Source organism: Cutaneotrichosporon cavernicola, assembly GCF_030864355.1.
Source record: "Cutaneotrichosporon cavernicola HIS019 DNA, chromosome: 6".
NCBI lineage: Eukaryota > Fungi > Basidiomycota > Tremellomycetes > Trichosporonales > Trichosporonaceae > Cutaneotrichosporon > Cutaneotrichosporon cavernicola.
This window is the reverse complement of record NC_083398.1, coordinates 2,008,620-2,033,122: the sequence shown is the minus strand read 5'-3', so window position 1 is coordinate 2,033,122 and position 24,503 is coordinate 2,008,620. Positions and strand designations below refer to the sequence as shown.

The 24,503-nt window shown below is 58.2% G+C and overlaps 10 protein-coding genes across 10 annotated transcripts; 4 read left to right on the top strand and 6 right to left on the bottom strand.

The window, feature by feature from the left end:
• Positions 1-129: 129 nt before the first annotated feature.
• CcaverHIS019_0607940 (uncharacterized protein) lies at positions 130-1,982 on the top strand (the record flags this gene model as incomplete). Its single annotated transcript, XM_060603292.1, has 4 exons — positions 130-450; positions 586-1,104; positions 1,134-1,871; positions 1,908-1,982. 4 exons carry the CDS (start codon positions 130-132, stop codon positions 1,980-1,982), a joined length of 1,653 nt encoding a protein of 550 aa, XP_060459600.1.
• A 1,810-nt stretch (positions 1,983-3,792) lies between these two features.
• On the top strand, positions 3,793-4,451 carry CcaverHIS019_0607930 (uncharacterized protein; the record flags this gene model as incomplete). Its single annotated transcript, XM_060603291.1, has 3 exons — positions 3,793-3,795; positions 3,994-4,345; positions 4,405-4,451. 3 exons carry the CDS (start codon positions 3,793-3,795, stop codon positions 4,449-4,451), a joined length of 402 nt encoding a protein of 133 aa, XP_060459599.1.
• A 1,165-nt stretch (positions 4,452-5,616) lies between these two features.
• MSS116 (uncharacterized protein) lies at positions 5,617-8,030 on the bottom strand (the record flags this gene model as incomplete). The annotated part of the gene is made up of 2 exons (XM_060603290.1): positions 5,617-7,865; positions 7,901-8,030. The coding sequence occupies 2 exons, from the start codon at positions 8,028-8,030 to the stop codon at positions 5,617-5,619; spliced, it is 2,379 nt and encodes a 792-aa protein (XP_060459598.1).
• Positions 8,031-8,430: 400 nt separating this feature from the next.
• CcaverHIS019_0607910 (uncharacterized protein) lies at positions 8,431-9,863 on the top strand (the record flags this gene model as incomplete). Its single annotated transcript, XM_060603288.1, has 6 exons — positions 8,431-8,475; positions 8,508-8,561; positions 8,594-8,649; positions 8,682-9,038; positions 9,083-9,242; positions 9,279-9,863. 6 exons carry the CDS (start codon positions 8,431-8,433, stop codon positions 9,861-9,863), a joined length of 1,257 nt encoding a protein of 418 aa, XP_060459597.1.
• Positions 9,864-10,688: 825 nt separating this feature from the next.
• Positions 10,689-11,921, bottom strand: CcaverHIS019_0607900 (uncharacterized protein; the record flags this gene model as incomplete). The annotated part of the gene is made up of 1 exon (XM_060603287.1): positions 10,689-11,921. The coding sequence occupies one exon, from the start codon at positions 11,919-11,921 to the stop codon at positions 10,689-10,691; it is 1,233 nt and encodes a 410-aa protein (XP_060459596.1).
• A 181-nt stretch (positions 11,922-12,102) lies between these two features.
• On the bottom strand, positions 12,103-13,152 carry CcaverHIS019_0607890 (uncharacterized protein; the record flags this gene model as incomplete). Its single annotated transcript, XM_060603286.1, has 1 exon — positions 12,103-13,152. One exon carries the CDS (start codon positions 13,150-13,152, stop codon positions 12,103-12,105), a length of 1,050 nt encoding a protein of 349 aa, XP_060459595.1.
• Positions 13,153-13,413: 261 nt separating this feature from the next.
• WRS1 (uncharacterized protein) lies at positions 13,414-15,402 on the bottom strand (the record flags this gene model as incomplete). The annotated part of the gene is made up of 4 exons (XM_060603285.1): positions 13,414-13,587; positions 13,729-14,494; positions 14,532-14,780; positions 14,813-15,402. The coding sequence occupies 4 exons, from the start codon at positions 15,400-15,402 to the stop codon at positions 13,414-13,416; spliced, it is 1,779 nt and encodes a 592-aa protein (XP_060459594.1).
• Positions 15,403-15,649: 247 nt separating this feature from the next.
• SEC11 (uncharacterized protein) lies at positions 15,650-17,667 on the top strand (the record flags this gene model as incomplete). Its single annotated transcript, XM_060603284.1, has 10 exons — positions 15,650-15,697; positions 15,750-15,859; positions 15,895-15,993; positions 16,156-16,212; positions 16,253-16,369; positions 16,558-16,594; positions 16,627-16,703; positions 17,038-17,116; positions 17,151-17,207; positions 17,476-17,667. 10 exons carry the CDS (start codon positions 15,650-15,652, stop codon positions 17,665-17,667), a joined length of 873 nt encoding a protein of 290 aa, XP_060459593.1.
• A 458-nt stretch (positions 17,668-18,125) lies between these two features.
• Positions 18,126-19,841, bottom strand: CcaverHIS019_0607860 (uncharacterized protein; the record flags this gene model as incomplete). Its single annotated transcript, XM_060603283.1, has 4 exons — positions 18,126-18,406; positions 18,441-19,313; positions 19,348-19,461; positions 19,505-19,841. 4 exons carry the CDS (start codon positions 19,839-19,841, stop codon positions 18,126-18,128), a joined length of 1,605 nt encoding a protein of 534 aa, XP_060459592.1.
• A 981-nt stretch (positions 19,842-20,822) lies between these two features.
• GSY1 (uncharacterized protein) lies at positions 20,823-23,370 on the bottom strand (the record flags this gene model as incomplete). The annotated part of the gene is made up of 7 exons (XM_060603282.1): positions 20,823-22,252; positions 22,293-22,393; positions 22,431-22,657; positions 22,691-22,808; positions 22,850-22,981; positions 23,040-23,102; positions 23,240-23,370. 7 exons carry the CDS (start codon positions 23,368-23,370, stop codon positions 20,823-20,825), a joined length of 2,202 nt encoding a protein of 733 aa, XP_060459591.1.
• Between the last annotated feature and the right edge of the window lie 1,133 nt (positions 23,371-24,503).

Here is a 24,503-nt window from a genome sequence, read left to right as displayed (position 1 = left end):
GGCCCAGGCCGGCATCTCGCGGCCAGCCCACCGCTCGGCACAATGCTCCTCCGAAGCCCGAGACTCAAGAACATCAATGACCTCAACATGCGCTGACAGCAACAGCAACGTTGTACTCGACAATCAACCATGCTAGCTAGAGCCCGTCTTTGTTTGGCATCGCGCGTCCAGCGCCCAGCGGTATCGACTGTACGCTTGAGCTCGCGCTTCAACTCCACCGCCTCGTCCTCCTCCCCTGGCTCCAGTTCCAGCTCGAGTTGGTCGTTCAACCCCCACCGAGCCATTCTCGGCGGCCTCACCCTCGGCGCCATACTCTACGCCACCCTCGCGCAGGAGACCCAGCTCGACGCTCCCAAGGAGAGGCTCATCACCTACGCCGAAGTGCAGAAGCATAACTCTCAGGACGACTGTTGGGTCGTTATTGGAGACAAGGTGTATGATTTGACCAAGGTGTGTTCGTCATGTAGTCACTGAGCTCGGCCCATGACCTCTCCTTCCTAGACAGCCCCTCCCCTCCTCTCCCTAGAGCGCGTCACGGTTCCCGCAGTGCCTTCCTCCTCCCCCCCCCCCCCCTCCTAACACCAGTTCGCCCACATCCACCCCGGCGGCTCCACCCCAATCCATAAAGTCGCCGGCCGCGACGCAACAGTGATCTTCACACCTATTCACTCCCCAGGAATCATAGAGGACCGCCTAGACCCCTCCGCTCTTGTAGGCTCCATCGACCTGGCCACCCTACCTCCGCGACCTGTCATTCCAGAAACCAGATCTGACGATGACCAAATCCCGCTAGACGAAATCATAGGCCTCCCAGACTTGCACGAAGCAGCGAAACGTAACATGTCTTCCAAGGCATGGAGCTACATCTCATCCGGAGCCACCGACGAACACTCTCTCGACTTGAACAGGAGAGCGTGGAACTGGATCCTCTTCCGGCCTCGGGTTTTGGTGGATGTAGGAGAAGTGGATACGCGCACGTCGATTATGGGGTGCGAGACTAGTTTGCCGATCTTTATTGCGCCCACGGGGATGAGTAAGCTCGCCGGGATCGAGGGGGAGCCAGGACTAGCGGCGGCGGCTGGAGAATGCGATATTGTCCAAATGGTACGTCTCCCCAAAGTCGAGCTGACCAGATCTCGACCAACGCCTCGGCATCCCTCGAAGCCACTGTCAACGCTGCAGGAGCGCCCCAAATCATGCAGCTCTATGTCAACAAGCAGCGATCCAATTCCGAGGCCCTCCTGCACAAAGTCACCTCTCTCGGTCTCAAGGGCGTCGTGGTGACGGTCGACTGCGCGTCCCCCGGCAAGCGCGAGGCGGACGAACGTAACCGCGCCACGGTTGAGGCGTCCTCGGGGTTGGCTGGAGGTGTTGCGGGGCGGGATAAGAAAGGCGGCGGGGTTGGACGCACCACGGGGGCGTATATCGATCCCCGGCTCAAGTGGGAAGATCTGGCGTGGATTCGGCAACATACCTTCCTCCCCATCGGGGTGAAGGGAATCCAATGTGTCGAGGACGCGGTACGCTGCGCCGATATGGGAGTAGACGCCATCTATCTCTCCAATCACGGCGGTCGGGCGCTTGATACTTCCCCCCCTGCGCTATTCACCCTACTCGAATTGAGAAGATTGAGACCGGACGTGTTCGACCGGTGCGAAGTGTATATCGATGGTGGTGTGAGGAGGGGTACAGATGTTGTCAAAGCACTCTGTCTCGGCGCGCGGGGCGTGGGTATGGGCCGGCCGTTCCTTTACGCCCTCACATATGGTCAGGAAGGGGTGGTCCACGCTATCGATATCATGCGGGACGAGATCGAGGTCACGATGAAGCTCCTCGGCGTGACCAGGCTCGACCAACTCGGTCCACATCTGGTACGTTTCTCACACGCCAAGTGATACTGATACCAGCTCAATACCAAGGTGCTCGACCAAATGGTGATTGACAAGCTCGACTATGGCCCGAAGGAGGGCTATGTTGGGTAACCTGTATGCAACGTTTCCTTGGATATTGGACCAAGGGCAGACCTTGGGCTAACTGATGATCAACTGCCCATTTCTCGACGGAACAGAGACAGGTTTGGTATCAGTACAAATACGCCTCTAAAACCACGCTAACGTGACCTCGTTCGGGTCGTACAGAGGCAGTACGCCTCATTTTGATGGACACCAACCATCGTCACCTGTGGAAACCTGGGTTCGATCCCCAGCCCGAGCTACATCACACTTCGTTTTGCCCCTGAACCAGGCTTGGCCTGCCCAACTCATGCGAAGGGCGGGGAACGGGCCATGGCGATCTGCTGGTCGGCTGGAAGAAGATACCTTTGGCGACTTGGGGAGAAAGGAGGCTTGGGGCTGACTGACTTTTTTGAATAGCTACCAGGTTAGACATCGGTTGGCCTGGAAACTCTGACGCTTGAATGATCAATGTCGACAATGGTGAGATTGCCTGTGGACGTACCATTCTGTGGACATACTATTGCGGCTGGATGGACGACAGATGACATCAACTTCAGTCCCATTCGGGGGTCGAATGAAGTACCCGACTGATTTAAAGAGCCAAAGATGATGACGGACGAGGGGGAGACTCTGCGTGAAGCAGAGACGGATGAAGCGAGGTGACAAGTCTTAAGCGTGGATGGATATCCAGACGAGTAATCGTTGTCGAGTGTGAATGTCAAGTGAGTGGACAAGGTGTGCGACCACTACGCCACCAAGTGGCGCTTCCCATGCCTCGCCTCCCGCCCCTTGCATCCTGCCTCCTGCCTCTTGACCATTCCACACATCATTGCCACATATGCATACAACAAGCCATCCCAAACTCGAGATTAAGACTAACACAGAAGCCCAGCTCCAGGCTTCATCCACCTCATGGTAACACTCAACCTCAACCCTCGCGGAATAGTCCTCTCCTCCCCATCATCATTCAGCACGACATCTTCGGACCGATACTCAATCCCATGCGCCCAACCCCACCGCGCCTCACCAGACATGACGTAGACGCTTCGAGGCGGGAGATAGATGTCGAACCTCTCCTCATCCCGAGTGAAAGTCATCACGCACCCACCCGCCAGACTCGCGCCCACAATGCCGTCCGCATACCGATTCGGCAGGTCAATATGCGGACTTATACCCGTTCCAGGGGCGTAAAGGTTGAGGATGGCTTGTCGGGCTAGGTTTTGGTTGAAGGCCAGTGCGTGTACTTGGGAGGGGAGGAGGGGTTGGAGGAGGGAGGATAAGGTGGTGTCCAGAGATATCAAGTGGGTTGGGAGGGAGGAGGGTCCTTCTGACGGGGGACGGGAGAAGAGCATGACTTGGTCGCGCTGGCCAAAGTGGTCCGCGTCCGAGATGGCGCGCAGGGCGGAGCCTGGTCAGCTCGAGTTTGGATTGGGCTTACTGGCAACGGTGGCGGGGAGGAGGGAAGGGAAGACGTAGAGCCCCGGAATGGGGGGTGGGTCGCGCGAGGCGGCATGGATCTCTTCTTCTTGACTAGACTCCTCAAACAGAGAATCGAGCGAATCCGAGTCCGAGTCCGAGTCCGAGCCGTCGCTCCGCATACTGTAGTTGTGATCGGTACATCATTGTCAACAACCCCCGCTCATCAGAATCCAGGTGGACGTCGAAAGTGGAGGTCGTGCCTGACAATTCGCCACTCTGGGAGTTTGTTATAACCCCGAGCGGTCGAAAGTTGCCACAACCCAATTTCCGGAATTTGCCGGGAGGCGAATTCGAGGTGGCATGGTTAGCACACAGGGAGTTGGTCTCTTACACTTCAAGTAAAAAGGTGACGCCCAACATGGTGAGTACGGCCCAAGGCGGCGACGGCGACACGACGACCAGGACCAGCGCGCGCACGCCAGCGCGATCTCGAGAGTGTGGGATGGAGATATGGGAGGGGGAATGGAGATGTGGAGATGGGAGATGGTCATGTGCACTTGGACTTGCGCTCTCGTGTTGCTGTCGTCAAGCTTGAAACGATGTGGCAAGCTAACCACAGGACCCCAACGGCCCCGTCACTCTCCGTACCTCCAAGTTCATCACGAACCGCCTGCTGCAGCGCAAGCAGTTCGTGGTGACGATCACCCACCCCACGCGCGCCAACCTCTCGCGTGACGAGGTTGCCGAGCGCCTTGCCCAGCTCTACAAGTCGGAGAAGGAGCGTGTTGTCGTCTTCGGCCTCCGCGCCAAGTTCGGTGGTGGTGTCTCGACTGGCTTCGGTCTTGTCTACGACGACGAGGAGGCCCAGCGCAAGTTTGAGCCCAAGTACCGCCTCATTCGCAAGGGCATGGCCGAGAAGGTCCAGAAGCCCTCGCGCAAGCTGCGCAAGGAGCGCAAGAACCGTGCCAAGAGTGAGTCAAATTGGGCCACGAGGCTCTTATCTGTTTGTCGCGAACACCCTAACGCCCAGAGTTCCGCGGCGTCAAGAAGATCGGTGCTTCTGCCGCCAAGAAGTAAACTCGTTTTGCTTCTCGCTCCTCTTTGCATATTCCCGGGAGATGTACTATTGGCCCACCCTTGTGGTATGGCTATCGCCAGGCCGGAGTGCCGTTCTCGAATATCCCGGGGCAAGTTTTCGCTTCCCAAGTTTGGTCAGCAAGTCTAGGTGTGTTGAGGAGGGGCTACGCAGTCGGAGGAGCCAAGGGAGGCGGAGGAAACGAGGGGAAGGAAGGTGAAGGGGGATGGGCCGTCTGGTGTTAGTTGGAGGCCGGAGTGGTCGTGTGGGAGGGCCTGAGCCGCGCCGCCGCGTTGTGCTCGTTACTGTCTTGAGGAGAGACGAGCGACGTGCCAGTGACTGAGAGGGTCATGTCGACTAACGCGTCTGATGCTACTAACCTTTTCTTTGTATCTGCGGTTTTGCGATGAATTCTTTACCTGTTTGCGTCTTCGCCACATGTTTGCCGAAACTTCCAAAACTTGTTGTGCCTCGCCGTGAATTTCGCTCTCCTGCCAACAACTTGCGAACAACCCCCGTCTGGTGTAATCCCTGCGTTCAGATTCTCTCCCGGGGCTGACAAAGTGCTATCCTAGAGCGTCAACAGGTGCGACATTCAGGTGGCCTGAATGCGCTGCTAGCTGCGTCACCCCCTGTGGTGGTGGGAACACCCCGCTGGCGCTCGACTTGGAACAAGACGGCCGAAGCAGCCAAGACTTCAGACCACGGCAGCAGGGTGCAAGTAGAGAACGGCTAGATGACTCTGTCAGCGTGGTGCGAGGAATACAGTCGTGGCCTAATCACTGTCCAGTCTACTTGTCTACTGCAACAGACAGCTGGTAGCTGCAACATTCACCGAGTTGAATCGCAGCTGCAGCTGGCCAACTTGGCACTCGTGGCAGCACAGACTGCCGTGCTCCCGTCAGATGCTGGTGTTGTACGCTGTAGATGACTGAAATGGACGTGCAGCGGTATCCAGTTCCCGTTGCAGATCAGCATTGTGACGCTTGGACATGCCAGCTCCTGGAACCCAGGCCGCAGCTGCTTCCATCTCTTCCGACCCTGCTCCCCGCCATTGTCATGCTGAACAGTGTAGTGCATTTCTACTGGAACAACAGTCTATCGTTCTGAGTGGGGTAAAAGCCAAGGATTGAGGGGTACTAGTAATGCGATGATGATGCAAGACGTCTACAGGTCGCGGTCGCGGTTGAAGGAGCGGTGGGGGCGGTCCGTCCGGCCCTCACGGTCACCACGGTCACCTCGGTGGCGGTTGAAGCCGCGGTCAGGGTTAAAGCCACCACGCCCGCGGTCCCCTCCAAAGCCACGGCGCTCGCTCCGGTCATTCCGGTCGCCAAAGTTACGGGACGGGCGGTCGCCAGAGCCGCCACGGTCGCTCCGGTCGAAGTTACGACGAGGAGGGCGGTCGTCGCCACCGAAACGGCGAGGCGGCCTGTCGTCGCCATCCGCGGAGCGGTTCACACCAAACGTCTTGCGGGGCGCGCCGCCACCGCGACCACCACCGCCGAAGCGAGAGTTGCGCTTCGGCGAGAGGCCGAGACGCGAGAGCATGTTCGGGCTGACGTGTGGGGGCTGCGGGAGACCACCGGCCTCCATCGTCCACACCTTGATACCCTCGTAGATCTCCTCTGGAGACTGGGACATGACGTCCGACTTGCCGAGGTAGTAGCCGAGGAGCGACATGAAGACGTCCTCGATGGCGGCGGGGTCAAGGAGAGGCAGGAGCTGCTCGACCTTGGCGTCGATGCCGTTGAGGCGCGCCTCGGCTGGTGAGCCCTTGGCGAGCCCCTCGACCTCGGCCTTGAACGGGTCCACGGCGACGTTGGTGATGGGGAAGCTCCTGAGGGCGTCTGCGAAGCCGGCCTCGAAGGGCTGGAGCACAATGTCGCCACGACCACCAGTCACACCACCACGGCCGGTACGGCCGACACGGTGCACGTACTGCTCAGCGGACGAGGGGACACCGATCTGGATGACACGCGTGACGCCGGGGTAGTCGACCCCGCGGGCCGACACGTCCGAGGTGACAAGGATCGAGTCCGACTTGTCCGAGCGGAAGCGCTCCGATGCACGCGTGCGCTGGTTCTGGCTCAGGCGCGAGTGGATCTCGTGCACGGCCAGGCGGTGGGGGAGCGACGACGACATCTCACGCAGGAGTGTGGCCGTGAGCATAGTCTGCTTGGTGGTGGGGAGGAAGATGATGATCTTGGAGGCGCCCTCGTTCGTGAGCTGGTCGTGGGCGATCAGGCGGACAATGTGGCTGAGCTGCTCCTTGGGCGAGGGGAGGACGGTGAGGAACTGGGGAATGTGCTTGTGGACGTTGGACTCGTTGGCAGGCACACAGTCAATGAACGAGTGGTTCTTGTCGAGGAACTCGCGCGCGACACCCCTGATGCGCTGCGACACAGTCGCCGAGAAGAGGAAGGTCTGGCGCTTCTTGGGCAGGTGCTGCAGAATGCGCTTCAGATCCTCGGAGAAGCCCATGTCGAGGAGTGTGTCGGCCTCGTCGAGGACGAGAGTGTCGGTGTTGGCGATGGCCTTGGCGACCGCGGGCTCGGAGAGCATGTCGACCAGACGGCCAGGAGTGGCCACGACAACGTCCTTGCGTCCGTAACGGATCGACGACCAGTTACGGAGCTGTCCGGAGCGGCTCTCACCACCAACAAGCAGTTGCACCTGGTTCTCCTTCTGCCAGGTAAGGAGCTTGAGTGCCTCGTTGGCGATCTGGGTCGCGAGCTCACGCGTCGGCGAGATGACGAGCGTGCCGACGTGCGAGCGGGTCGCCTCGCGACGAAGCTGGCCCTGCTCGGCCAGGGAGGGAATGCTGCCGTCGCTCTTGGGCTGAACAACAATGTTGTCGATCTGGTGCACGCGCGCCTCCATGCCGGGAACGAGGAACGCGATGGTCTTGCCTGTCCCCGTCTTGGCCTTGACGAGGAGGTCCTCGCGGCCCCGGCTCTCGCGCTCCTCGCGCGCCGCCAACTGCTCGGGAGTCTCGTTCTCGCGCACCGACTTTTGCGTCATGCCTCCAGCGAGCTCGGGCATGCGTGACAGCACGCGCTTCTGCACCTCGCTCATGGCGATGAGGTTGAACGGCTTGAACGTGAGCGCCTTGAGCAGGTCGGCGTTCATCCGCCCCTTGAGCGAGTGGAAAGGGACTAGCGCGGTAGCGGCCTTGTCGTCGTCGGGTGCGTCAGGCGACTTTTGCGACTTCTGCGCCTTCTGCGCCTTCTCCGGCTTCTCAGAGTGCGTGAGCTCGTCGGCGAAGAACCCGTCCTTGGACACAACATCGTCGGGAATCAAAGAATCCGACTTGCGAGCTGCCGCGGGCTGGGCGGGCGCGTCCTCAGCCATGGAGAAGAAGTCCTCCTCCTCCTTGAGCTTGGCTGCGGCAGAGTACGCGCGCAGAGCAAGAGTCACTGGGATCAGCAATGTTGGCGCGTGCGGTTCTCACGTGATGGCCGGGGGACCATAGCAGCCGATAGCGTGACGGGACGAGCGGTAGCCCGCGCCGCAAAGGCGGGACGAGCCGCAAAGAGGGATGCTACCCCCCTGGAGCTGCGGAGTGCCGTGCGAGGAAGCATGGCGTTTTTAGAGGTTTTATGGGTTGTTGGGATGTCTCGTCGCCGACTTTGAAGACGGTTGCCACCTGCAAAAATACAGAGGCCTACACAATCCGAAAATAAGGTCCCGGTGGAGGTCACGTGTAAACACGTGGTGGTCTCGTGGGTTTCACGTAAGAGATGGACGAGAAGTGGACGGGGTGTGTTAGGGTGAAAGTGCCATACATGGCGTCACGGGCCGCCGGGCCGAACGCCGGAGGGTTATACACCGGCCCGGATGTCTGTCAAGAGTCAACTTCCCTTGTCAAGTCTATAACTATCTCTTATTCTCGCACAAAGCTCACCTGACTTCATCAGCCCCCCACCTTCTCTCTGACAACTACTCTTCCCTTCTCCCCTCTACCCAATCCGTCACACCATCATGACCTCCCAGGAAGCGCCCATTAACGTCGGCCTCATGGGCACTGTGAGCACCTCCTCTTAGCCGGCTGACTCTAGGGCGAGTACACCACTGGTATCACGCCTTCCGGCCAGTCCAAGTCGGACAAGAAGGTAAACTGAGTGTGTGATGTGGCTAACGCTAGATCGGTGTCGTCGGCATCACAATGTTCGACCTCCGTCGCCGCGGCAAGGTTGGAGAGTGAGTCCCCTCCCAGACGTCGCTGACCTCAGTGTCATTATGGCCGGCACGAACGGTGGCAAGTTCCCCGAGATCCGCGAGCACTTCCAAAAGAACATTGGCGACGTGTACAAGGGCCTCGACCTCACTTTCCGCGGCTTCCCAGAGGGCAACGTGCGTAACGGCGAGGCGTACAAGGACGCGCTGCGCGCCCTGCCCAAGGGCTCGGCGGTGATCATCTTCACGCCCGACTCGACCCACTTCCCCATCGCCAGCGAGGCGCTCAACCTGGGTCACCACGTCATGGTCACCAAGCCCGCGACCCAGAAGCTCGAGGACCACCAGGCGCTCGTCGAGCTCGCCGAGGAGAAGGGCCTCGTCTGCTTTGTCGAGCACCACAAGCGCTTCGAGTGAGTCAACCCAACCCCACAGCTGGCGAGATAACTAACATCAGCCCCGCATACAACGACGCCCGCGCTCGCGCCCAAAAGCTCGGCGACTTCAACTTCTACAACTCGTACATGTCCCAGCCCAAGTTCCAGTTGGAAACGTTCAAGAGCTGGGCCGGTATCGACTCGGACATTTCCTACTACCTCAACTCGCACCACATTGACGTAAGCTATCCCTGTTATACTTGCAGCTGACACCAGATTCACTGCTGGATGGTCGAGGGCCGCTACCGCCCGACTAAGGTGACGGCGAGCGCGACCAAGGGCATTGCAACTTCCATGGGCTGTGACCCCCGCACCGAGGACACGATCACCCTCCTCGTTGACTGGGTCAACATCTCGGACGAGACCAAGCGCGGTACGGCCGTGTACACTGCCTCGTGGGCTGCGCCGCTCAAGGCCGGCGTGCACTCGGAGCAGCGATTCCACTACATGGCGAGCAAGGGTGAGGTGACTGTCGACCAGGCGCACCGCGGATACAGCATTGTCGAGGACGACATTGGCAAGGTCGACTACAACCCCTTCTACGTCAAGTACTCGCCTGATGAGAATGGCTTCTTCGACGGCCAGCGCGGGTACGGATATCTCTCGCTTGAGAAGTTTATCGACGCTGCGCGTGCTGTCAATGCTGGCGAGAAGAAGGCTGCCGACTTTGATGGCAAGGGCTTGCCAACCATCAAGGCGACTGTGCTCACCACTGCCATTCTCAATGCGGGCCGTATCTCGCTTGACGAGCAGCGCAGCGTCGAGATCACCGAGAACGGTGGCAAGTACAAGCTCAAGTAGAGGTGTGAAAGTAGGGTGTTGTGCTGGAGTTGGAGTTGTAGGATATGAAGTGCTTTGATTCGCCCACTGTGTGGTAGGTTGACATTGTCGTTGTACGTGCTACATCGGATCCTTTGCGCTTCATGTTGTTATTCTGTCAGCCGGACCATGCCTCGGAAGCTCTTTCATGCCACTGGACCTCTCTCATCCGTCCGTGTCACGATGGGCATCTTTGTGAATGAATGGTGAGGCAATGGCCACTGTGAAGCGATGCCGCTGCCGCGGTGCAGAGTTGGGCACCGACACTCCTTCTGGTCTGACACTCCTTCTGGTCCCGACACGAAAAGAGACTTCCAACTTCAATTGGCATCAGTCCATCCCAGGACCCTTGGGGTAGTCCGACCTCGAATGTGGCGGTCCTTGCGAGTACGAGTGAGGAGAGAGCGCCGAGTCGAGTCGGGGACAAGGCAGTCCAATCTGCCGAGGTCAACCAAGTAATTGGTTTAACTGGATGCAACTCGAGGCCATGAGTGCGTGATATTGGTGACGACGGGACGGCGCACCATTCTCACGGCGGAGTGGCTGTTGAGATAAGTGGCCATTAAAAGGAGAGATGATAACAAGGGGTCAGCCAGTGTTTGGTGAGAATGAAATGCGACTGCTCGATTCAATGCATATTCAGTAATGATTGAATGACTGCTGTTCTGGCCGCGCTGACGCTCGTGCCGTTGAGCTGGTCAGTCGTCTCTGTCTCCATCCTGTCCTCACCCCGTCTCCACAACCTGGCTCACACATCTTGCTCCGCACAACAAAAGCCCACAGTGCATTATATACCTATCCCTCCCTCTATCCCTCGAGCCCAACCTCAGCCGGGTCAAACACGCCCCGCCACTTCCCCTCTTGCACCCAGTCATTGAGAGAAACGAACCGCACCCGCTGAGCAAGTAGTGCGCGCTTTCCCGCCAACGTCGGCGGCAACGTCATCGCCCAAAGCGCATCAAATGCACCAGCAACAGCGTCCTCTCGAGCGCGATAACTCGCCCACTTATCCGGCAGGGTCACGTCACCCGGACGCGCATAGCATGCGGGGCTAATAGCGCCTGCATTGACAATTGTAAGTCGCGGCGCGGGTTGTTTGCGCGGCTGCGGCGTCCCCAGTACCAGATCCATTAGCGGTGCAGGACCAGATAGCTCAATAAAGCTCATTTGAAGGGTACGCAGCATGCGGTCAAACCACCGTTGTAGAAGATGGGTCCACTCTTCCTCTCGAGAGCGAGGGATCGGGAGCCATTCACCACCCGTAGGCGTCCAGAAGACTACCTCGACACTCTCCAATGTGTCGAGTGCCCGTCCGCCCGCCCACCAGTTGAGGTAGATTGTGCCGTTGACAGTTCCGTCCTCCCCAACAAGTTCTGGACCGATTACATGGACCTGCCGCACGAGCGAGTTGCAGTAGTTCATCGGGAAGAGCGTGTCTAAGTGCTTGAGTGCTTTGGCCGGCACACCTCTGAGCGTGATAGTTTCTGGTCGACGAGTCGGGAGAACGAGACACGATAGCACCTGCGGTTCGTACTTTGGCATATCGGTGTGGAGAACGCCGTTGAAGAAGAGGCGCAGGGTGCGGAAGTTCGGCAGCTCAGGCCGTCCCAATGGACCCACGAGCGCTTGTAGGGTTGCCGACTTGTGTCGCTCGTACTCGGAAAGATGCGCCCAGTCACAGTCCTTGATAACCTTGACGTCGTGTGGGTATAGGTCGAGTTGTTCCACGAAAGACGGAAGCCAGCGTGAGACGAGGCGTGCGGGGAGGAAGAGACGGCTCTCGGTATGTTGCCCTTCCATTTCGAGGACCCCGTCGCGCTCCATAATGCGCACGCGGTTAATCATACGCCATGCGATGGCGGTGTAGAAGAGGCTGTTCACGCGCAGGAGGGCGAGTATTTCGCGCCACTCGAGGTAGTCGAGCATCGCGTCGACGATTTCGAGCGGGAACGGTGAGAGTGGTCCCTGCGCCACCTGTTCCGATTTGGCAGCGGCGGCGACGACGGCGGATGAAGCGATCGAACTGGCGGCAGCTCCCATCGTGAACTGGTTGGTTGGGAGGCGGAACTGGGAGACGAGAGTTGTTTATGTATGTGTACATGATGAATCGGGATGGGTGATTGTGTTTGTGCGACGTGGCGGTGGCGGTGCGGAACGACGGATGGTCCAGCATCGTGGCATCCTGAACCCATCCTCAACAATCCACGATCCAGATCCACGACTACTCGTCCGCGTCAAACACGTCATCAGCCTCCTCTAAAGCGAGGAACTGATCCATACTCCAGAACGCGAGGTTTTCCAGCACAGCGCCCGCATCGTCCCCCATCCGCTCGGCGATATCAACCGCAAAGTACCGCCGTATAGCCGCCTGCAGTGCCGCACAGTCTGCAGCGCACGGGGTCTCTTCTTCTTCAGCCGCAGTAAGGGCACCGACGTTGACGATGGTCAGTCTCCCGCCCTTACACACCCACCCGATGACTTGTGCCCAAAGTGCCGACGCGTAGGCATGTACCAGTGCCCATGACAATGTCGTGTTACAGTTCCGCCAGTTCCGCCAATTCCGCCTTCTGAACACGAGGGTCAAGTGCAAGGTATTTTCGGGCAGGGTGGCTCGGAAATGGGCAGCGGCTGTTCGAGCCGCAGCGAGCCCATTGCGCGGGAGGATGAAGGGCGCCTCGGGCTCGAAGACGGCCACCAAGTGGTTTACGCTGCTTTCCAATGACCTCGGGAGGTGGGGTATGCGCGAGTGGGCGAGTGTGAGGCCGTGCACGACGAGTTTCGGGGCGTGCATCGAGCAGAGGGCGGAACATGGGGAGGGGAAGGGGTTGGCGTCGGTGTGGTAAATTCGCCTGCCGCTCCATACCGTTCCTAAGAAGAGGCGGATGACTGCCACATTAGGAAGGGGGGGAAGGGTGTGTACGGTGCATCGCGTGGTTGAGTGGGAGTAGATGTCAACTGTGCGAGTGCGATGAACGAGCTGAGCGAGGGATAAGTATGTCGGGCGCGAGAGGCTGAGCGGGCCAGAGATGGAGGCGTCGTCGTATCCTGGCCACGCGCGGTCACCTAGTCGCACGTGCTGGTAGAGGAGGGGGAGGGAGAGGTGAGCAAAGCCAGAGTTTACGCGGAGGCAGGACGCGAGGTCCGCTGTGGGGAGGGACTGGAGCGCAAAGACCAGAATCTCGGGAGGGAGGGGAAGGCGACGGCCGTCCAGCACCGGCTGAGATGGAGTGGGCAGAGGGACTGGCGACAAAGCGGCGAGAAGGGCGGACATGGCGATGAGGTAGATGTAGATGTAGAGGAAGATGTCGATGTCGCTGCAGCTGTGTCCCAAAATATCCCAAAGGTTAGTTAAGAGGAACTAAGCTTGTGGAGTGGGACGTCATTGCCCAGATAACATTCCTCACGCAATCGGCCCAACCAAAGTCCCGGCTTCATTAATACCTCATCCCCTCGTATCACCTCCGCAAGCCTCGTCTGCGACCCCACATCAAATACCAAGATAGCCGCTGCATCCTACAACCATGTCTAACGTCTATGCAGTGCGGCTCGGGGTGGGGTCGATCGCGCGCGTGTTGTCCTGGAAGTACTTGACCGTCTCGGGCGTGACCTTGCTGCGGCGCTCCTGGAACTCGGAAACGACAGACTGCAGCTTTTCAATACACGCATCCTTCATCTCGACCGTCGAGAGCGTGCCAGCACGGTAGCGCTGGGGTCAGCATGCTTGAGCAAGGAGAGGTTGAGATGCACGGGGCCCGTGCATGCCATCCAGGAAAGTGGATTCCGGCTGTGCGCACTCCCTTGACAGCTTCAAGAGCGTCTCGGCACAACGTCACCCGCAACTACTCACCGCAGCCAGGTCGGCCATCTTCGCGTCGTCGTCCTCAAAGTACGACAGGTAGAGGTAGGCAACGTCGACGTCGGGGTTGCCTCCGTGCTCGCGGTGGAGCTCCTGAGTCGCACCACCACCAGAGAACGCGTGCTTGCGGATCTTGTTTTTGATGGTGCTGGGAGGGTCGGTGAGGGTGATGTTCGAGTTGGGGTTGGACGCCGACATCTTGGTGCCAGCACCCTGGAGGGCGGGAAGGAACTTTGCGTGCAGAAGCGCAGGCTTCTTGTACTTCAAGCGGTCGGCAGCGTCGCGGCACACGAGGAAGTAGGGGTCCTGGTCAATGGCGCAGGGGATGAGGCACGGGATGTCGGTCCGTGAGCCAAAGATCTGAGGGAACGAGTTGCAGAAGGAGGGTGTCGACTGGATCGCAGCAAAGTGGAGCATGCCGACGTTGTCATTGTCGGTAAAGCCAAACACACCCTTGCTCTGGTTGACGGTCATGGTCTTGGCCATGAGCACGACGTTGCGGTAGAACTCCTTGCCGACGTAGTCGAGGTTGGAGAAGATGAACGTCTTTTCGGGGATGAAGCCACATGCGATAATGTCGGCAATGTTGTCCTGTCCCATCTGGTGGTACTTCTCGAGGATGTAGAAAGGGGAGCGCTTGTCCTGTGGGTTCTTCTTGATGAGCGCTTGCTGCTTCTTGGCGTCACGATCGAGCAAGTACTTCTCGTCGTCGGTCACCTGGATCACACAGGGGCAGTTGAACACCTTCTGGAGCCACCTGGGGTTAGCTGGGTGGTCGGGTTGCATGAGCTCACGCTGTGAAGAGGAAGGGGATGAGGTGACCCATGTGCATCGAGTCGGACGACGGCCCACGTCCGGTGTAAAGGTAGAACGGCTTCTTCTGCTCGTACAGATCAAGAATATGTTGGAAGTCGCGGTGGGTGTAGAACGTCCCGCGACGAAGGAGCGGATGCGGCTTGTGGCCCGTGAGCTTCTCGAAGCGTTCCAGCAGCGCTGGCTCAATCTTCTGCGCACCGAACCGCTTCGCGAGCTTGTCGTAGTCGCTAATGTCAGCCATTTCCCAGTCACAACGTACATTCCGATATCCTTGCCCTCGTCGTCAACACCACCCTGCACATCAAAGGGCGTGATCTTCTGCTCCTTCGCAGCGCCGTGGGCGGTGGCCTTGGCAGGGCTCGCTGGCGCCTTGGGTGCGGCAGCAGCGGGGGGAAGGCGAGTAGAGATGCTGGCGGCACGCGAGTTGCGGCGGAAGTGCATCTCAGTGGGGCTCTTGACGGCCTCGGGAACCTCGTCGTCGAGTTTGACCTTTGCCCAGTCGTCTGCCGAAACACCCTGCTTGCGCCCCGCCGCCCGCGTGTCATCAGGTCCGTAGATGTGCTCGGGTTGGGGGAGGTTCATGCGCGACAGCTGTTCCGAGAGGTCCTGGCTCGCGCTCTCGGAGCGTCGGTGACTATTGGCCTTGCGGAGTGCCTCGGGCTCGGGCAGAGTCATCTTGGACAGCTGCGCGCTGAGGTCGCTGCCGTCACGGGGCGAGCTTGGGTCACCGCCTTGGCCCTGGAGCTGCAGCTTGGTCGGAGGTGGGAACTCGAGTTTGGACAGCTCGGTGGCGATGGTGCCGGGAGTACGCTGACCCGAACGAGGTGCTTCGTTTGGGGTGAGAGACATTGTTTGTGGGTGGGGAGGTGGGAGAAGTGGGAGATGTGAGAAACAATGTTGTGCTGTGTTGGGCTGGAACTCGAAGCGCGACTCGATCGAGAGATGGGGAAAAGCGGGAGGACCGGATATGGACACGTGGAATCTCCGTGCCAGGAAAGGCAAGCCACGTACGGTGTCGTCAATAGTTGATAGTGACTGACTGATATCACCCTCTTAACCTTGTGCTCACCATCATCCCACACCCCTTCTACCCGCCATGTTCGGAGAAGAGATTGCCCGTATCCGAAAACTCGGAGTTCACGGAGTGAGTTGCGATTCGCGACGACCTTGCCTGTACGCGAGCTCGCTGATAGCAGGTACTCTTCCAACTGCTCAACCTTCTCAATGTCGTCGCGTCCGGCCTTATGATGTGGAAGGCGCTGTGTCTCGTGACCAACTCGGAGTCACCCATTGTCGTGGTGCTCTCGTGCGTCCCTCATACGGCACCTGAGCTGACAACAGCGGGTCCATGGAACCGGCGTTCTACCGCGGCGACATCCTCTTCCTGACCAACCCTGCTAACACGCCATTCGATATTGGCGACATTACCGTGTACAAGGTGTGAGTGCGCGCGAAGTGAGGCGGGAGTCGGGCCGGGGCGAGCTGAGGTGGGGTGGGGTGGGAGAGCTGGTTGCAAGCCGACCCAGCCTCGGCATAGGAAGCGGCGAGCAATTCAATTAATTGAATGAAACAGCTGTCCGAGTCGACGAGAGCTGACCGCAGGCCTGGCGACCCCAACGGCACACCGATTGTGCATCGCGTCATCGAGTCGCATCTCTCGTACGTTTAACTCCTTGACCGCACCTTGAGCTGACACCAGACCGAACGGATCACAGATGCTCCTCACCAAGGGCGACAACAACGGCGCCGACGACGTTGCGCTGTACCGCGGTCCGGAATGGCTTGACGCCGACCTCGTTGTTGGCAAGGTGCAAGGGTGAGTCGGGGGAGGGAGAGAGTGTTTGGGGCGTGAGGTAGCGGGAGGTAGGGAGGGAGGGGCGCAATGGGGGGTGGGTTCGTGGGCTGTAAGTGAATCCGGAAGGCCGGAGACGGAGGAGACGGAGACCCATAGGCAGCGCGAAGTATACGAGACAGGCACGAGAATCCAGTACAAGCTAACTCCAGCTTCCTTCCATACGTTGGCTACGTTACGATTGCAATGGTAAGTCTTGAGGGGTAGCACACTGACGGCAGAACGACTTCCCACAACTCAAGGTCGCGCTGCTAGGCGGCGTGGCCATCTTCCTCCTCCTGAACAAGGATCATTCATAGTATTAGTAGATGCATGGATTTTGCTGTTATTGTTAATGGGATCGGTATTATTGGGCTCAATTTGCCACCAAGGGCCACTGAGCCTCCACCGGGGCTTTGTTTCACTTACACAACTGAATCCACATCATCCATCATCCACACTACTACACTCCATCTCTCCGTCTCTTCGTCTTTTCGTCCGTTCGTCTGTTCGTCTCCTATTTCTCATTATCCTATCGTCTCCTCCCGCTCTCTGCATACGATCTTCCGGCTCGACTGCCGCATTCCCATCCGCGCCGACGCGCTGCCACCGCAATGCCAAGGTTTACTCCACCCCGGCCTAGCTCACACCAGCACAACAGACCAGACACTCGAGCAGCAGAACGAGGAAGAGCTGAGCTCGCTGCACAACAAGATCAAGAACTTGCGTTCGGTGGGTCGTGGCGTCGCACACCTGCTGATGTCAGGTCACGATTGATATCCTAGACGACTCGGGCCGGCAGAACAACCAGCTCGACCAGACGGTGAGTGTCGTAGAGTGTGATCGTTGTTCATGAATCTTCCTCACCTTCCCGATCCGCTCCCCACTCGCGCGGCGGCGCCTGTCCCTCACCAGCTCAGCTCCGTTCGCTCAGCTGGCGCACTCGTCTCCTCTCCTCGTCCTTGTCCTCTCACTCACTACCCTTGCGTCTCGCTCTCCTCTCCCCTCGCCTTCCTCCTCGTTCACTCCACCACCGCACTCTCTCTTCCGCGCCCCTCGCCTATCCTCCCTCGCCTCCCCACTGACCCCAGAACAGCACCTTCTCGCAGTTCGCCAACTCGCTCCTCTCCACCTCGCGCCACCATGGTCGCAGCATAGCCTCAAACTCGACCCTGCGGCAGTACCGCACCATCGCATGGATTGTCGGTGCCGTCGTGGCCCTTTGGCTCCTTTTCAAGCTGTGGCATGTCGGTGGTGGCGGTGCGCAGGCGGGCGAGTATTAGCGGGCTGGGACGTGTTGTACGTGGATGTATGCTAGGATCCAAGTCTAACTTTCTAATGGCCTATTCTGAGTGAGGGGCGTGATATTGGCGCTATGACAAATGACAGCTCACACTGTTAGCTTGGGTCGCGTCTACTCGACTTGCCTCGGGAATCGACGCAGTTCTTCAAGGACCGTTAGGGCGTCTGTCATGAGCCCGTCGCCACACCTATACCATGAAGAAACGTTGCTCCACAACACACGTTTGCGCCGCGATACGGGATAACTGGTCCTGGTCGGTCTGTTCCTCAGACATGATGGGAAGTACTGTACTTACCATACTAAACAATGGGCCAGGTGCACATCCCACGTCACCGCACGCTCTCCAGCAGAACACCGCATGTTGCGACTAACGAGCGACAGCATTAGGTATACATGTTCTGTAGTCTAGTAACGGCTCTATTCGGATATGATGTCGGGTTACACGACGCGCCCATCGGGCAAGGCGATATCCTTCTCCTGCTCACCATCGTCCTTCATATGCTCGTTCACCGCCTTACGCCTATAGAGGTACGTCGTGACCGAGTTGGTGAGGATGCTGAACACGATCCAAGCGAGGAGGATACCAAAGTTCTGGCCCAGGTCGTTCTTGGTGTCGAAGATGATAGCCCGGATGGCCCGGTTACAGTTGTAGAATGGCATGGCCACACCATACCGATAAATCCAGGGCTGGAGTTCGTGCGGCAAGGAAGCGACGGATACTTGTATCAGCTTTGTTGGAGCGGGGAGACGTACCGTTTGCAATAATGAGTGGGATGAGGGTGAAGGAGACGAATTTAGGCCCAATGACCGTGATCAGGAACTCTGTGGCTAGACCAACACTGGCCATGCCGAGGAACATGACCATCCAGAAGAGGAAGAAGCCGCCGGCGTAGGTAAAGTGAGCGTCGAACGATACTTTGAATGGCAGTGATACCATTGCGAAGAATAGCGAGAGTGGGAGATAGAGTAGCAGAGGGGCGACGATGCGGTATGTGATATACGCCTTGTTTGAGAGGTAAGGAGAGATGATTTCGCGCGCCCCATTATTCGCCATTGTACAGATGAACGAGAAGATGAGCATGTAAATCAGTCCAACGAGGGTGATAGCCTGCGCGACCGGCTGGTTGTACGGTCGGAGATTGACGATGTTCCATCCGACTGGGGAGGAGAGGGTCGAAGGAGGGGCCGCGCGCAGTACAGCCTCATCAGCGGATTGGAGGAACGAGGCGACGCTCTGTACTCCAACGGTGTCGGTGATAGCGTTGAGGTGAGCCGTAACCATTGGGAGCATGTAACTTCCGCTCGCGAGTTCGTTTCGCGCCTGTGCGTATATGAACTGGATCGCGTCGCGGCCGTCGTATGACGTGTTACCCCCTGCCCGTGCGCTAGCTAGGTTTGCCGTTGCGCCGGCATTGATGACCACTGCGCCCCATGCGCCTTCCTGCACGATGTTGTGGGACAGCTCTGCGTCGGTTGGGAATTCCGAAGGCGAGGTGACAAAGTAGCCCAGTCCAAACTTCTTTCGCTGGGAGAGTAGGAACGCGGTAACAGCCGAGCCGATCTCGCCGCCATCGCGGTCGACTACTCGAATCGCGAGCCTGTCCGTGTAATGGTTGGCCTTCCACACTGGGATCAGCGAATTCCATTGGTCATCACTCACGCGATCCCCAGTAAAATGGCGCCGCAGCCCACATGATGAACGTAGTAATCACAATCACCCCCACGAGCACCTTGAGCACGAGTGCTCGGAACGGCTTAATCTCCGGCGAGAAGACTGGCGTCAGCACTATTTCCGATATCTTTCCGATATCACGCACAGTGGTACGCATACTTCTTGATGTAAGCCGGAGGCTCCATCTTCTCCTCGTGTCGGCCCTCGGCACATTCTCGTTCGGGGTTCATGACGACCCGTGAGATGCGGGATGCCACCGTCCCCTGAGTGATTGTGCGTGTCACGCCTGGACGCGAGTAGCTTGGAGAAAGCGGGGCAGAGCGGGCCGAGAGGGGTGAGCCAGGTGAGTTTGCCCGACTTGGGGGGACGCCGAAGATGACGTCCGTGTCGTCTTCGGCGAATTTGTCGCGCGCTTCATCTTCATATGTGTCGCGCGTGTCGGCGGTACTGGAAGTGCCGGCAGTGTGTGGAAAGTAGGACATTGCGGCTTTGGGGGTCTGGGCCCAAGGAGGAAGAGGATTGTGTGCGGTGACTTGGGAGGCTATTGGGAGATGGGAGATGGTAGGGAAGGAGGGAGAGAAGGTGTGGGGGAAAACTTGTTGAGAGCTTGGAAGCTTGCAAGCAAGCTGTTAAGTAATGTCGATACAAAGTCTATTTATGGCAGCGCTCTGACCTGATGACCTGATGACTCCGGTTCCGATAATGGTTGAGGGGTGGTGATGATGATGAGAAGTAGATCTCAGAATCTTGGAATCTTATATATATACTCTTTAACTTGGATGATTATCTGGCCGACGCCGATCGCCGAGCGGCGTGCGGCGACGGGATGCTCTGCCTTCCCCTTAGCTTCCGGTACCCGAGGTAAGATACAGGGTCACGAGGCCGAGGTGGAGGTTGGGCATCGCAGAAAGTGAAAAGCGGAATGGCGTCATTGAAATACCGCAGTCAAAAGGTTTAATCGCCGCTTAATGGGCGTTGGTGGCGGAGAACCCGGTGCTGACTAGCAAAGGTAATCGCTCCAAATAGATGGATTGCTGAGCTGATGGCTGATGGATGAGATGTGACAACTCAGCATACCGTGTCACTGACCAATAACTGTTCGGCGCACTCGGCACTGGGCAGGATGCGGCAGCACGCGGCAATGTCTGGTTCACCCTCCTACTAGCGGCTAAGTCATTGCTGACCTTCCGTTGACCTTTAGTCTGGCGACTTGTCATCCGTAAGCAAAGCATTCTTATCAACCGCATCCGGTTCAGCGACAGCCGGCCCATAATTCAGATTCAAGATTAGCAGCCAAACTCGGCTCAACACACAAACAATCACACACACATACCCACATTGCATAACCTAGGTCTGGGGCTATTACGCTACGGATCATATCGTCATCACTCAGCGGAGCCATTTTCACTCACTCCCATCTGTCCTCTCCTCTCACCACAACTCAATCATACCCACGCCCAAGCTTAGTTTCCGTTCGTAGACGAGTGCGATTCCAACTTCTTGTCGGCATGCTCCAGGTCCTTGTCATCCAGGAAGTGCTTGCCGCCCGGCGTCATCGTGCCCGAGATGGCCGATGCCAGCGAGTCCGAGCGCCCGCGAGGCTTCAGTCCCGCGATAGGGAAGTTGTAGCCGTCCTCTTCATCGCTGTCATCCTTGTTCCAGTGCCACGGGTGCTTGACACCCTTGTAGTCGCTCGTGTTCAGGTGCTCCATCTCCTCGGTGAGGGTCGCATAGTCGCCAGGAGTCATCATGCCAGAGCGGTAGCGCGGCGAGCCGGGCGCAGAGAGAGGTACACCGACCCTCTGGACACCCGTAAACTCGGGCTCGTCGTCGTTGAACGAGTCGGGGTATGCGCGGCGGAGAGCGAGCTGGCGCGCCTTGGCGTACTCGAGACCAAGCGACTTCCAGTCGAGCAGCTCCGAAAGACGCTCGGTGCGGTTACGCTGGTTGATGCGCTGGCGACGCGACTTGGTCGTAAACTCGGTGAGCGTCTGCGTAAGCTGCTCGACAGAGTCGTCGATACCCTGCCCGCGACGGTCGACAATGTAGCAGCCGTAGTCCTCGGGCGATTCGAGGAGGTCCTCCATGAAACAGCCGAAACCAGACAAGTTGGTCGTGACGCTGGGGATGCCCATGACAGTGCACTCGGCGGGCGTGTAGCCGAACGGCTCGTAGTACGACGGGAAGACACCGAGGTGGCAGCCGCGCACAAACTCCTCGTAGTCGAGGCCGAGGATGGGGTTGTTCGAGTTGAGGAACTCGGGGTGGAAGATGACTTTGACGCGGTCCGAAGTGCGGTTGAACAGCTGCACGCGGCGAATCTGGTTGAGGATGGGGTCGTTGTCGTCATCCTGCATGTTGTGGGTGACAACAGGTGGGAGCGAGTTGCGCTTGAGTGCATACACGCGGCGCTTGAGCAACACGAGGTCCTCGGCCGACATGAGGTCCTCGGCCTTGGGGACCTCGGTACCGTGCGTGCCGTCGTACCGCGCCGCGTGCTCAAAGAGACGGTTGCCGATTCTGTCCGTGATCTGCTTGACAACGTCCTTGAGCTGGCCAGTGACGGCCTGACCCTTGAGCGCCTCGATCGTGTACGAGTTGGTTGCCGCGGGCATGATGATGAACGCTACGACGGTCATCTTAGAGTTCATCGCCTTGAGACGGTGGTTGAGGCGAGCGAGCGACTCGATGAACATGTCGACACCCTTGTTGCGGAACTCGTACCGGCCAGCGGTGAACATGTAGATCGTGTTGTCGAGGTCAAAGTCGTAGTGTCCGTAGAAGTGGCCGCGGATAAAGTCGTTGATCTTCTCCTTGGCCTTGACGTGGAGGTTTTGGAACTCGTGCATCGCGGCGAACTTGACGACGTTGAGGCCGTTGGGGAGGACACCGTCTGATGTTAGCTTCATGGAGGTTACGGCCGAGTTACTCACCAGGCTTGCGCTTCAGCAGATGCTCGCTCTCGTACGCCGTGATGTGCGAGACGGTCGTGAACACATCGGCGCAGTGCGCCGCTGAGCGCTCAATGCAGTAGCTGCCGTCAGCTGCTACTCGGACACGTTCAAGCTCACCGGTGGTAGATGCCGCGCTTGCCCGCTTCGTGGTCGACGTCAAAGTACTGCAGGTTGTTGTAAAAGTCAACGCTGCCGGCGCAAAGGTAGCGGCCGAGGAGCGTGGCGTGGGTGGTGAAAATGGTGGTGACGTCAATCTTGCGCTTGCGACAGAGGGGAATGGCAAGACCAGCCTGCCACTCGTGGAAGTGGGCAATAATGGCAGTGTCAAGGCAGCGGCCAGAGAACTGGTTTCAGCTGAATTCGGGGTCGCAGCTCACCTCGCCAAGGAACCATGCGACCATGTAGCCGAACACGAGCGTCTCGTTGGTCTCGTGGTCGGTGGGGGGCGTCGGAATGCCAGCCACGTTCCAGAGGTCACCCTTCCACTCATCCATGCTATTGGTCAGCTCCTGCTCGTTGTGAGCTTGTTAGCGTACCGGTTGTAGCAACTGGCCGTGTCGAAGAGAAGGACTGTAGGGGCACCCTCAATCAGCCAACGGCCGTAGAGGTACTTGACGCCCTGGTCGCGCATCGCGTTGAGAGTGCCTTCCATCGGCGATCCCGGCTCGCTGCAGATTAGCACATGGCACCATCGCTCCACTCGGCTCCACAGAGTCGGCAACTTACGGCTCCATCGACTCGACCTCGATGGGGGCAGTCTTGTAGCTAAGGGGCCCGATAAGGCAGTAACTTGATGTCAGTGCTTGTTCGCTTGGTGAGAGTCGTCATGTGCAGGACAGTGCGTGTGCGCCTCGTACCAACCACTTTGGACGGGGGGCGCACACGCCATCGCACCGGTGACAGTCAGGATGGTCAGGATTACTCACCGGTCTCCATATTCCTTGACAGTGACTGGAACCTTGGTCTTGATGACGGTGTAAATACCGCCGACCTTGTTTGCGACCTCCCAAGCGCACTCGAAGAGGAGCGGCTGGTGAACGTTACGCTGGACGGCCATTGCGAGGGGAAGGAAGTGAGGGGTGGTTGGAGCTGAGGAGGAAGGGTAGGAGAGTCTAGGGAGGAGAGATGAGGCCGCTGGTCAACGTTAAGATCGTTGAACGGCTTTGTTAAGATGTGAGGTTGTCTAGAGGATGTAGATCAAGTGGAGGATGAGTAGGGAGATGTGGAGGGAAATATGTAGAAGTATAAGATGAAGAGATGTTTCTTGGGGAGGATGAGGGTGATGAGGGTGATGAGGATGATGAGGATGAGTGGGGGTGGGGTCAAGTGAGCGGCTGGGGGGTAGGGGAGAGGAGAGGGGACAAGGGACAAGTTGACTTTGAGTCATAGATTGTGGGGCCAAGAAAGGCCAGTAGAATGTCAGTTGAGCGGGAACATGAATGCGCCCATACTATAGTCTACCCTGACCCTAGACCATGGATGAGGCATGGTGACCGAATCAATTTCAGGGTCTAGGCCCAAATCTTCGTCACTGCTCGCTCTATGCTCCATTCATGCCAGCCGCACCTTACCTCATACCTCCTACCTCTTACTTTGGGCCAACACGCATCAAAGCCTCACTTGACCACTAGTATTTGATCACTTGGACGACAGATGGATGAATGTAGTTATGAAAGAGCTTTTGAGTGAAAAACAGTGTCTTTTGTCAGTGTGTTAGCCATTGGCAAGTGGACGGCCTGAACGGAGGAGATCATGTGGTCTGCCCTAACGTCCACTTATCCCTACTCTATGCCATTGCCGCAAATTGGCCGTTCCTGATCTCCTGGACATTGTCACAAGAGTGAGTCGGGCACGCACAATCAACGCTTACGCCTCACACTCACGCCAGCGCTTACGCTTACGATTACGCCTCCAAGCCTAGCCTCCAAAGGGGAGTAGCAAAGCACGCGAGCACCGTGCATTCAAGGATTCAGGACTGCAGATCTTCGCGCGCACAGGCTATAAGGCTATAGGCTATTGGGTGACCAAGTGGTGGGGACCCAGGTACAATGTTTTAGGATCTAGCCGGAGTGTCGCCGAGAACGCCGTTCTGGCCGAAATTGACCCACCCCTTGTTTGTATTGTCAAATTGTCCAGCTTATCCTCGGATCAAGTTGGAGCCCCAAGAAGTCGTCAAGGTGGCCACAGGTG